The sequence below is a fragment of the Xiphophorus couchianus genome, chromosome 17 (assembly GCF_001444195.1).
Source record: "Xiphophorus couchianus chromosome 17, X_couchianus-1.0, whole genome shotgun sequence".
Classification (NCBI taxonomy): Eukaryota; Metazoa; Chordata; class Actinopteri; order Cyprinodontiformes; family Poeciliidae; genus Xiphophorus; species Xiphophorus couchianus.
In genome coordinates, this window is record NC_040244.1 from 17525783 (window position 1) to 17537427 (window position 11645).

The 11645-nt window shown below is 41.5% G+C and overlaps 1 protein-coding gene across 3 annotated transcripts; it reads left to right on the top strand.

The window, feature by feature from the left end:
• The first annotated feature begins 159 nt into the window (after window positions 1-159).
• LOC114161176 (uncharacterized) lies at window positions 160-9976 on the top strand. 3 transcript variants are annotated; one of them, XM_028044324.1, is made up of 4 exons: window positions 160-940; window positions 4917-5016; window positions 5245-6165; window positions 7527-9976. In XM_028044324.1, the coding sequence occupies exons 3-4, from the start codon at window positions 5817-5819 to the stop codon at window positions 9689-9691; spliced, it is 2514 nt and encodes an 837-aa protein (XP_027900125.1). In that variant the 5' UTR covers window positions 160-940; window positions 4917-5016; window positions 5245-5816; the 3' UTR covers window positions 9692-9976. The 3 variants fall into 3 exon arrangements, with proteins under 3 accessions (XP_027900125.1, XP_027900124.1, XP_027900126.1); XM_028044323.1 differs by lacking the exon at window positions 160-940 and adding an exon at window positions 1866-3147; XM_028044325.1 differs by lacking the exons at window positions 160-940; window positions 4917-5016 and adding an exon at window positions 1866-3147.
• The last annotated feature ends 1669 nt before the right edge of the window (window positions 9977-11645 follow it).

The following is an 11645-nucleotide window of genomic DNA, read 5'->3' on the forward strand; positions in this document are numbered from 1 at the left end:
CTTCCAGCTCTTCCGGGGGAATCCCGAGGCGTTCCCAGGCCAGCCGAGAGACATAGTCTCTCCAGCGTGTCCTGGGTCTTCCCCGGGGCCTCCTCCCGGTGGGACGTGCCCGGAACACCTCACCATGGAGGCGTCCAGGAGGCATCCTGACCTGACAAAACATACTTCTTTAGAACAAATCTACAAAATATAAAATTGCATCTTCCTGTGTCTTCCTGGCAGCAGCCAGTCACTGCATGTTGGCATTTTGGATCATTTCGCTCGGCTTGTTTCGCTACATTTAGTGCAAGACCTGACAAATAAATATATAAGCAATTAATACAGCTGTATTATAAGAAGATTGAGGTGTTTGGGAACAACAGCATCTCAGCCACAAAATATTAGGCCACGTAAACTGACAGAGTGAAGAGGTCGCCAACTTTCTGCAGTAAATTGCTCCAGTACTTCATATGCCCTTCAGATTAGCTCAAGAACAGTGTGCAGAGAGCTTCATGGAATAGGTTTCCATGGTGTCCAATTGCATCCGAGCCATACATCACCAAGTACAATGCGAAGCATTGGATGCAGTGGTGTAAAACACGCCGCCATACAGTGGGGGCGCATTCTCTGGAGTGACGAATCGCGCTTCTCCATCTGGCAATCTGATGGCAGATTCTGGTGTGGATGGCCAATCAAGTTCATCCACCTGATTGGTGCAACCCAATAAAACACCTTTGGGATGAATTAGAGCAGAGACTGAGAGCCAGGCCTTCTTGTCCAACATCAGTATGTGACCTCACAAATGCACTTCTGGAAGAATGGTCAAAAATCCCCATGAACACATTCCTAAAGCTTGTGGACAGCCATCTCAGAAGAGTAGAAGCTGTTTTAGCTGCAAAGGATGGACCAATGTCATACAGAACCCTATGGATTAGGAATGGGATGCTACTTAAGCTTATATGTGAGTCAAGGCAGGTGAGTGAATACTTTTGCACTGGTGCATCTAACTTTTTCTTCTTAGATTCACTAGCACAAAAGTTAGGTACACCCAAATTTCTGACCATACTGCAGTTTTAAAGTTCCTTTAAAAAAAAAACACTATAAAATTAAGGTAATATTGACCTGCAAAAGATTAATGGTTTTCTTCATCAAGAACAGCTAAACCAGGGGTCTCAAACTCGCGGCCCGCGGGCCAACTGCGGCCTGCGGGACGATAATTTGTGGCCCCCGCCTTAATATGAAAGTTTAATGTTAGTGCGGCCCGCGAGTTTGATATAATTGGCACTTTTCAGTATTGCGTGCGGAGCTGAACGAACTTACCAATCACGGTGGAGTATATTGCTCTCGGGGGCGGGACATCGGCCGGGCCTATTTGCATTTTCTATTTGTCATTATTTGCATGCGGTACATGCGCAATTTCCGCGGCCGCTTCACGTGCTTCAGCATCCAGTCTAGACCCGGAAGTTGCTGATCAGTGTAGTAATTAAGGTTAGGAGCTGTAACGCTTGAGTTGTGTTTAAGGAAGAAGAGGAGGTGGCAGATTCGTCAAGACGGTCAAAAACTCACAACCACACTGGTACTGGGAATTCCACAGTGTTGTCCTTTAATAAATACGCTCTTCACCAACCTTACAAAGCCCGGCTGAACGGCTGCTATATTATCAGACATGAAAATTGAGCTGCGTCCAAACAACCCGTAACATTACTAAAAAGTTAGGGAGCTAACATGTCTGTCTAGCACGTTTCTCCCACGCTCTCTACAGAGAAGCCGTGGCGCATACTTCTGACATCATTAGCAATACTAGAAAATCTTAAAGAGACACTACACAATTACGGCTGTTACAGCGCTTGACTACGGCCAAATATGGTAATAGGCAATCAGAAAGGTTCGGCTGAGGAGACCGTGTGTGTGAATGTGGCCCAGCCTCACCCAGACTCTACCTCCAGTGGCCCCCGGGTAAATTGAGTTTGAGACCCCTGAGCTAAACTGATCAGAGTTGATTGAAGTTGGTTGAATGTAATGGAGGACAATCCTGGAGAAAACCTGTTTGAGGCTGCAAAAGACCTGAGTCTGGGATTGAGGTTCGCCTTTCAGCAGGTCAACCAACCTAAACACACAGCCATGCTGTAAATCATTTTGGTGTCATGGTTCAAATAGGAAGTCTGACCTATTGGGTTAGATCAAAAATGGGTTACATTTAAGGATAGTCCTGTATTCCTGTGTGGTTCAGTCTAATTCCTTGCCTAATCTTACTGAGAAACTGTTACAAGGCTTTAAAAAAATCCACAGTCCACAGATGCTGCCCATATCACTAAACTAAACGTGTGCAACTTTCCAAAGAAGAATCAAAACATTTGAATACAAATGCAAAATAAAGCATTATTTCTACTTCATAATTGTAACCTCTGTTATATGTTATATAAATTATAATAAAGTCAAAATTTGTAGCAGTTGTACTTGCATCATGACAAAATTGAAAATTTCAAGCAATATGAACACTTTTGTGTATGGGGTGTGCATGCGTATGTATGTTGGGATGAGGGTGCTGAATTTGCTAGGAGTTTGCATTTTCTCAACATGGATTCCCTTGAGGTTCTCTAATTATAAATGGCCACAACCTCCACCAGCAACCCTTCACAAATAAGCAATATAACCTGTAAGATTCATTAGACATGAGATAAATTTAACAAACTACCAGAATTCCAAACAATGGGATCTCTGCTGTTTAAATATATGAAGAGAGAGCTTATTGACTTATAGTTAGTTGTCTACACGTACTTTTGAGGCATTAATGGAATTCCATGTATACATCTTAGAAAATAACTAGACCGTAAAATACTCGTTGCTACATTGATAGCCACGCCTTCCCATGACACCGCCAATCAGAGTTGACGCTGGGGTTATATAAACCCATCGGTCCAACGGTTAAGGTTTGCCCCTCCCACTATGATTTCAGAGTAATACTATGTCAGAGTTGGGGGACGTTAGGAGAGCTCGTGTGAGTTGAAGGGAAGGGCAGTGGAAGTCGCGTGACCTCAGTCTAACTTGTGTTTGTGGATTTGCCCGGCGTGCATTTTGGAAAACCTTGCTCGAAGTTAGCGGAAAAACCAGGAAGTAACTTTCAAGTTGTGAGCAACTGTACGCCTTCAGTAGGAACCAGCAGAACGAGTAAGTGCTTGTGTCTTTTTTGTTCAGACCACCGAGGCATTTAGAGCTGTACACGGAAATGAAGTCATTGTGCTGTACGGACCTGAAAGAGATTAAACCCCGGTTTACTTAACAGAACTAATTCGGAAACGGTTTGCGTCACAGCATTAATGTTAATGTTTTCTTCACCAGCGTTAGATATTAGAATTTCCATCTGCAAATGTTTCTTACGTTAGGGGAGCTAGCGGGCTCCTGCCTGTTTATAGTGTTTACTCTGATGGTTCATCTGCTAGAAAGCTTCTAAAACCAACATGGTGCCCCATATCACAAAATTGGCCGGGGGTGGGGGGCGAGCAATTTTGCCCCCGGCCAATCTCAATTAAAACAAAATGAGAGCAAAATGACAGTCGCAATACTCTTCCACAAATAAAACAATTATGTTAAGTGTAACATATGTTCAAAGGACCCTCATGTGAAAGCAATTTAAGACTGATCGTCACAATGCCAAGTTGGAAACAGGCCCATTTTGTCGTTTTTGATTAATTGAAGGTTTAATTGTAAGCAACCATTACTTAAGCTCAGTCAAAAAATTGAAAAATCTGGTTTTGTCTTCAAAAATTCTCTTTTAATTTGCATAAATTAATATGAAATCTATTTTTAACGATTAACACATTGATAAACAATCATCTGATTCCTTTTTGCCACTTTCTTGAAACATTTTCCCAATAAAACTTAAAACTTATTGATATTTTTGAGTCAAAATGGTTACCAAATATTACCAAAATATTTCAGAATGAGGACACATTCAGAACAAATCAGTGATAGACTCTGGGAAAAGGTTACAACAGGTATAGCTAGTGGCTAGAATTGAACTTCTTTTAGGTAGATTCTGGGTATGGGTTTAAAGGACTCTTCTTTTACTTTGTTAGTGAGAAGAAAGTGATTTTGGGAGCAACAAGGTAAAATTCCAAGACATATTAACTCGAAAGTGATTCTAATATGGTACAACAGCGGGAATATAATTCACCTCCTGGAAAAGGCATCAGTTTCTTATTGTTATAAAAAAGAGGGTGGAGATATATTTTTCCAACAGGAAAATGTATGAAAGATAGAATGGAAAATTGATAACCAAGTCTGAATAACATGCAAATTGCTGTAGAAATGGCACTAAAAACTTTTGCATATTCTGCTGATGAAATGGGAATATTCCATTTAGTAATATATAGTGTGAATTTCTATATTTAGTAATATAGAAATTCCTCATAGCTCAGCAACATAAGACATGAGATTTTTGTCATTATGTTTCTAGAATATAATGAAATTGGAGTGGTACCCTCAGCAATTAAAAAGACAAAGTCTTAGTCAGTCCTTAGGGTGTAGCATAAGGGTGTGGCGTGTCTGCAGGGGGGCAAAGAAGATGGAAAGTGGGCAGATTAATCACAGCTCTTGGGTGGACCAGAGGAAGCTGTTCTTTAGCCACGTGGTTGTTGAGGTACAAACAGTTTGTCCTGGGTGGGTGGGATCAGTGGCAATACAACTGGACTTTCTATGCAGTCTGCCAATATACATTAGGTCCAGATTCGGCAACTGACTCCCCACGATCCACTGGGCAGTTTTCACCACCAAGGCTAAGTCCTTTTTGTCCTGGATTGTGCAGTTGCCAAACCACAGTCATACTGAGGCAGAGGATGCTCTCAATGCTCTGTAGAAGTTCTTAAGCAACTGAGCAGGAAGTCCACCCCTTTTCAATTTCCTGAGGAAAAAAGTCTTTGTTTACCCTTGCTTGTCAGAAAGAGGTGTTCAGTGACCAGGTCAGGTCCGAGGTGATGTGGATTCCCAGAAATTTGATGTTGCCTGCGCACTCCACTTCCTCCCCTTGAATTCTAATAGGTGGGTGCACTGTCCTTCTGTAGTTCAGTACTGTTACTGTCACACTGATTATCACTGGCTGAATGATTGGAGATGGGACAACTACTTAGCTTCAGTGAGCCACTGTTGGAGTAGATGGCAAAAACTCTTTTAAACCCAGGCAAGAAGCTAGGAATGTATAGATCTGTGCATTTAGGACTGTGTTTCTACATTTAATCTTTAATTGGCTGTGTCTTTTTATTTCTCCAGAGAAGTCAAGTGCTTCCAGAAATGTGGGTGTTCCTTCGGCCAAAAGATGATTCATGATCCTCTGTGAAATTACATGCCGCTATAACCAAGGAATGACATTTTGTCAATATATACTGAAGATTACAGTGACTTGTTGTTCTACTTGGAATCAACTGGACTGGGCACAATCATAACAGATAATCTCAGGAACCAAAGACCTACCAATTTCACTAAAGACCAAAGCAAGCACTACATTCCTTGACTCAAACCATGAAGAGCCTTACTTTTTGAAATAAGGATCAGAGCCAGAATTTCCATTTCACAACTTTGCAATTTGGATGCCTGCCAGAGAAAACAGACCCTACATGTATGGTGGATAAGAAGGGACAAACTAACGAATGCTCAACTGAATGGGCCTTCAGTCTTTGGTGTGTTTTAGTGTCCCCAAGGAAGAAGTACTTGGAGGCTCAACAAAGGATCCCTTGAACAATTTAGTGATGGAGTCTCCCCATTCAGACCAGTAATAATTTCACACCATTGTTTTATTTTTTCTAAGAAAAGTTCTGGAAGATTCTCAAAGCTTCCATCAGAAAATGTTCTTACATTCACCTCTTCATTGTCAACCATCCACTGTCAGTGTCTTAACAGACAATATACTGACAAATGACCAAATATGTGAATGGATTGCTTCCATGGTTTCAGAATTTAGGTATGCAAGAGAACAAGGTGTGTTCACCAGCAGAACCTCTGAGCAACACGACTCTGAAACCAGCACATCACCTCCCACCTTGGTAGTCACCTCTGCCTTCATCTCTGATAAAGACGATGAGCACAAGCAAAATTCTAGCCTGACTTTTTCTCAGCTGGGTTCTGTCACAGTTGGTCAGTCACCTGAAGAAGATGGTTTAAGGACAACTACAAAATCAAGTTCTGAGAAGAAAGGTGAGCAGGCTGGTGAACCAGATGACAATCATACATGTGACCTTTAACCTCCAGAGGTGTCTATGGAAGAAAGATGGCATTTTTCCTGGGAATAGACTAAAGTAAGGGTGCATCAATAAATCAATCCCAATTTTCTTAATTTTAGGATATAAGCCAATATTTTCATGTACAACCAATCTTGTCTACCTCTGAAAAGGCCTGAAAATCAGCCAGTGAGCCCCTATTGCCCTGCTGTGAGAGGTGGCAGACTGATGACTTGCCCACCAGGCCACGTTGGCACTGCACAGTTAACAAGTTTCAGCAACTTTTCAGACAAAACAAATCAGCCAAAATCAGAATTGGAAGATTAGGATTTTTGATATTGATTGCCCAAAACACTGCAATTGGTGCACTCTACTAACAATGATTTTCTAAGCTAATAACAATAGAAAACATTTGACCCAAAATGTTATGAAGCTGTACAATTTTTCAAAAAAATTTTTTCTTTTTCCCAAAACATTACATAAACTTGAGCAGATAAAACAGAAAAAAAATCACAATATTTTTGATGGGTGTAAAATAAACTGTGATCCCCCCCAAATCATTTCAACTAGCTGACTTTTGACCTGTAAAGTGGAAAAAGTTTCACACAACTGATCTAAATCTTTGTTTGTATTAAAACATAGTGCTTATGCCATTCTTCCTTTATACAATGAGCAAGTTAGAATTATGTGTAATATGACATCAGCAGGGATTTTTTTTCTCCACATTTGAACCTGGAGAGATCTTCACTTTTTTTGGTGATGGTGTAATTTAGAAGAAGGAAAAGGCATCACCAGTGGTCGATTGGCAGTAGGAGTGCACCAGTTTTTCTGGCCGATAACCAAACTTTAAAAAGACTGACCTGCCGATTCCGATTTTGGCCAATACCATTTATTTATTTATTTTTTGTCTGAATTGTCACTAAAAGTGTCGAAAAAGTCAATTGGTAATAGTGGGGTGAGTATTGTTAACTGCAAATGTGCAGACATGACCTGGTGAGCAGGTCTGCCAGTCAAACCTTTTACAGCAGAGCAAAAGACAACAGCAGTTGATTTTTAGACCTTTAGGGTAGATGAGATCAGGGATAAGATCGGCTTCACATGAAGAATCGGCCGATCACCGTTCTCCCAAAATTAAGGAAATCAATGCCGATGAATTGGTGCACCCCTACTTTCCAGATATGTTTATGGAGTAATGATGGATGTTAACGGAAAATGACATAACTGCACAAATGTTTATTCATTGTTCTGGAAAATGTACAGTTTATTCAAGAGTCAACTGGCAATTATTGCATAGTGTGTAGGTAACTTTTTTTTTTTTTTATCTTTGAACTCCTACAGAACATTCACAGATCCTGTCAGAAGTCTCCAGCACCCATGAGAAGAAGGATGAACAGAGTTCTGTCATTAACACTACCATTGATGACTTTAGCAGTGATGAACTGACAAAGGAGTCCGATCAAACAGTGCCTGGCAATTCATCAGATAAAGACTCCATGTTTCGGTTAGATGGCAGCAAGACTTTAGATGACAAAGACGGAAAAAGTGAAGTTTGTCAGCAGCAAAAGGGGTATGAAATCAAAGAGTGGAGAGTAGTAGCTGCCTCGAGGTCAAGTACAACCAAAGAAGAGTCCAGGAAAGCTGGTAAAACTCAAACTGATGGAGCAAGCTCATTGGGTTCACACCAACAGAACTCAACCAATGTATTGGACAAAAGGCTCCAACAAACCAAACCTAACCATCCAGCACAAAGCAACACAGATGGAATACCAAATTTTCCAATTCTAACTGATCCCCAGTATGATAATATTTCAGATGTGGAAGAGCCCTTAGGGTTGACTGCCAGATTTCTGAGGGTAGAGCAATATGAAGACATAAGTGAAGATGAGAATCAGGGCAGTGGAAAACGAGCTGGGAACATGGGCTCTACCCCACCTGTTGTATCTGAGGCCTGCAGTAAAACATTAGGAAATGTGCAGATTTACGATTCCCCCAATACACCCACACTCGATGAAATAACAGATGTCCAATCTCTGCATTCTGTTGAAAATGCTGATGAGTCAGAACATCACTTGTGTATTGATAGAGATCATGGAGGGCAGACCAGCCACTTCTATGAGGAATTTAGCGATGAGTCTGATGAGGAGAGTGAGGTTGAGTTTGAAGTGGTACCTGTAATGATGTCAGACCTTAACCCTGAACCAGTGGAAGAGGAGCCTGCTTCAGGAAAAATGATGCAACATGACAGTTATCATGAAAACCAAATTCACCAGCATGGCATAAGTGCAAGACAAAGTTGTGCTCCAAAGCCAGTACCAGCATCTGCATTTTCCCAGATGGCCATCTTTGACACGCCAGACGATCAAGAACAAGCCATTAGATGTGGTCAGGTTTCCTTTGTCGCACTCCCCTGTGGCAGCCCTGAGTCAACATCAGGACAAGGTGAGGACAGTTGTGCCACTGAGGACAGTTGTTCTTATTCATCTGGTCCTGAGTGCAACTATATGACTGTGTCTAAGAAGCTATATAAGAGCATATCATCTGCCCAAAGAAAGACTGGCCACTGCGTCCCTGACAACAGGGAGGATGTGCAAATGCCTCCAGATGATGGTATAATTGACAACCTGACTTTGGATGCGGAAGATAACCACTGCGAGTCAGAAATGAAGAAACAATCTCAAACTTCAGAGAATTCCAAACAAAATGATGAAAGTGTTGTGATTATTTTGTCTGACTCGGATGAAGAAGATAGGGAAAAATACAACATCGCAAAAATGGCTTCGACTGCAACTTCAGTAGACTGTGGCAGAGGTTCTTCTAGACAAGAGAGGATCACAGCAACTCCTGAAGTAGCAACATTGGACAAGAACCAAAAGAGCAGCAGGTCAAGAGTGAGTTGGCAACAGTCTGGCAATGAAGATCTGACAAGAGAGGTTATCTCAGCGGAAGCAGAGGACAGTGACGACTTCTCAAATGCAGGTGTAAATGTTTTGGTTCCTGAAAGGAAAAGACAGAGAACAGCCTCTAGCCACCCCAGACGGTTATCAGAGGCAGACATCACTAAACATTTCAGTATAATTGATCGCATGATTGTTATAGAATCTAAATCTGGTGAGCCGGCTAGACTTGTCAGGGTACCCAGAGACCCCAGGCAAGGTCTGCGTCAATCCATGCCAATGGCAAAGTCTTCATTTACAGAGAGGGATAGGATTAGAGAGCAACCTGACAAACCTGCCTCCATCCCCACTAGAACTCATGTAGAAGCCCACAAGAACTCTCGTAGACGCATCATGCATACTTCACAGTCTCCCTCCTCTGACAACCCTTCAGCAATGGATCATCCCTTCACTCCTGCAAGGTTTCCATCATCTTCAGCTCCTGTTCAGTCAATGCCAGTCACCAGCCATGCAAGGGGAAAAGTGTTTAGAACCTGGAAAGATCAGCATGTCCCTCTGCGCAGGGAGAAAAAACACAAGAGGGCAAATTCCTTCCAACGTCCTCGCTAGATGGTTCACCAGTAGCTCAGATGGCAGTGGTTTTTCCCAGGATATGATGATCACTGAGAAAAATTCTATTAGGTCATTTATATTTTATTCATAATTCTATTAAACAGTAAAATATGTATAAAGTATGACATTCTGGATGTTATAAATATATCTTATTGTCTTACTTCCAGTATTGTATCTCATTGTTTTTTGGGACAAATGTAAAATTGAGATGTCACATGTGAATGTTTTATCAACCTCATGTTGTACTGAACATTTGACTAAAATCCTGACTTCTCACCTACACTGAGTTTTGTTCTTTTCATCGAGTGCAGCTTTGACTTCAAACATAAACTTCATATGCCTTCGGAGCTGTATCACTGCTGTTTGTATTTCACCACAGGGTAAGCTGGCATGAAGGTTTTATTTCTTTATGATGCATCACTGAGTAAGTGTTTCATGTTTCTTCCACATTTAAATACAGCAAAGTAACTGAAACCTGGAGGAGAGTAAAGGTTTTTACTGAGAAATTAGGTCCTACTAAGCACTGTGTCTGTGTATTGGACAATATTTGCACTTGCTACTTTTGTTTTTGATACATTAGAACTGGTACGGAGAAAATCAACTTGTGATTGGCTCGTTTCCAAGTTATCCCGTTCATACTTGACGTCTTCTCTCTTCCGAAAAGTATCCTTGTCGCCAGTTGTAATGTCTTAATGAACAGAGGAGGCTCAAGCTACATTCATATCTCTTTATTGTCATGCTATCCTCCTGGTAACTACAGAGAGAGAGCTTGCACGTCACAGAATACAAGGACTGTACCAACTCAGGAAATCACAGGGGTAAATACACCACAGCAAGTATCACAGGAAGTTGGCCATTTTGGATAGAAGTTCCGATTTTGACCCCATTTTTGACGTTTACAGTCTTATTTGATCGAACTCCTAGGGATTTCGATTGATCGGCTTCAAACTTGGTCAGTCTGTTCATAAGGCATGGCCGATTTTTAGTTATTCAAATGGTGAGATTTTGAGCATGCTGAAGGGGAGTTACCAGGGGTCAAAGTTCACCTACTTGCCAGGAAAAAATAAATTAATAAAATAAATTATCTCCTACACAAAAACTCACAGAGACACTAAACTTTCAGTGATTGATCGTCATTGGGTGTCCTACAATACCCTATGGTCAAATGATGACATCACTTAGGCCACGCCCCCTGAGAACAGGAAGTGTCATATTTTACTGTGAACGGTCGCTATCTTACCCCTTTGACCTAATCAACATGAAACTGTGTCCAGAGACAGAACACATGTTGGTGTGTTGTGGATTCCAACCCCGACCTACTTCAATGGAGTAGGTGGGTGTGACGGCGTGGCAAAGTGACCTGTAACGCCGTTGCCATACGTCTGGCTCTGAATTCCACAGTTTCAGGCCGAGCTGCTCCAAACTCACTAGGATGGATCCTTATCCACCCGCCGACAGGTACCATAACCATCTTTAGTGGGCATGGCCTAATTTCTCTATAGCGCCCCCTAGAATATTTTAAATGATCAGCCCCAAGCCATGCTTTAACCTAGAATTACCAAACTTGGTACACATGTGTATCTTGCCAGGACGTACAAAAAAGTCTTGGAGCCATGGTCTAAACCCAACAGGAATTTGGCCATTTTGGATCAAAGCCGTCATTTTCTCTTTTTTATAGACGTATCTGATCGAACTCCTCCTACAGTTTTTCACATACAGACTTCACAATCACTTAGCACACTCTTGATTGATCAAAGGTCAAAAGTTATCATAGGATTTCTACTACATCAAAGCATGTGGGCGTGGCTAAGTGTCAAACTTTGACTATTTGCTATGAAACATCAAGGTACAATAACTCCCACATTGAAGGTCACAGCTGCAAAAGACTTCATATGTCTCACTACAAACAAGTCCTGATCACATTGTGATGGTCATTTTATGTCATCACTTT

What these genes read in the sequence shown, in the direction of transcription:
- LOC114161176 (XM_028044324.1), top strand. Translation starts at nt 5,817, where the DNA reads ATGTTCTTACATTCACCTCTTCATTGTCAACCATCCACTGTCAGTGTC. An exon ending in ATCAAGTTCTGAGAAGAAAG is followed by an intron (nt 6,166 to 7,526) that starts GTGAGCAGGCTG and finishes GAACTCCTACAG; the next exon opens with AACATTCACAGATCCTGTCA.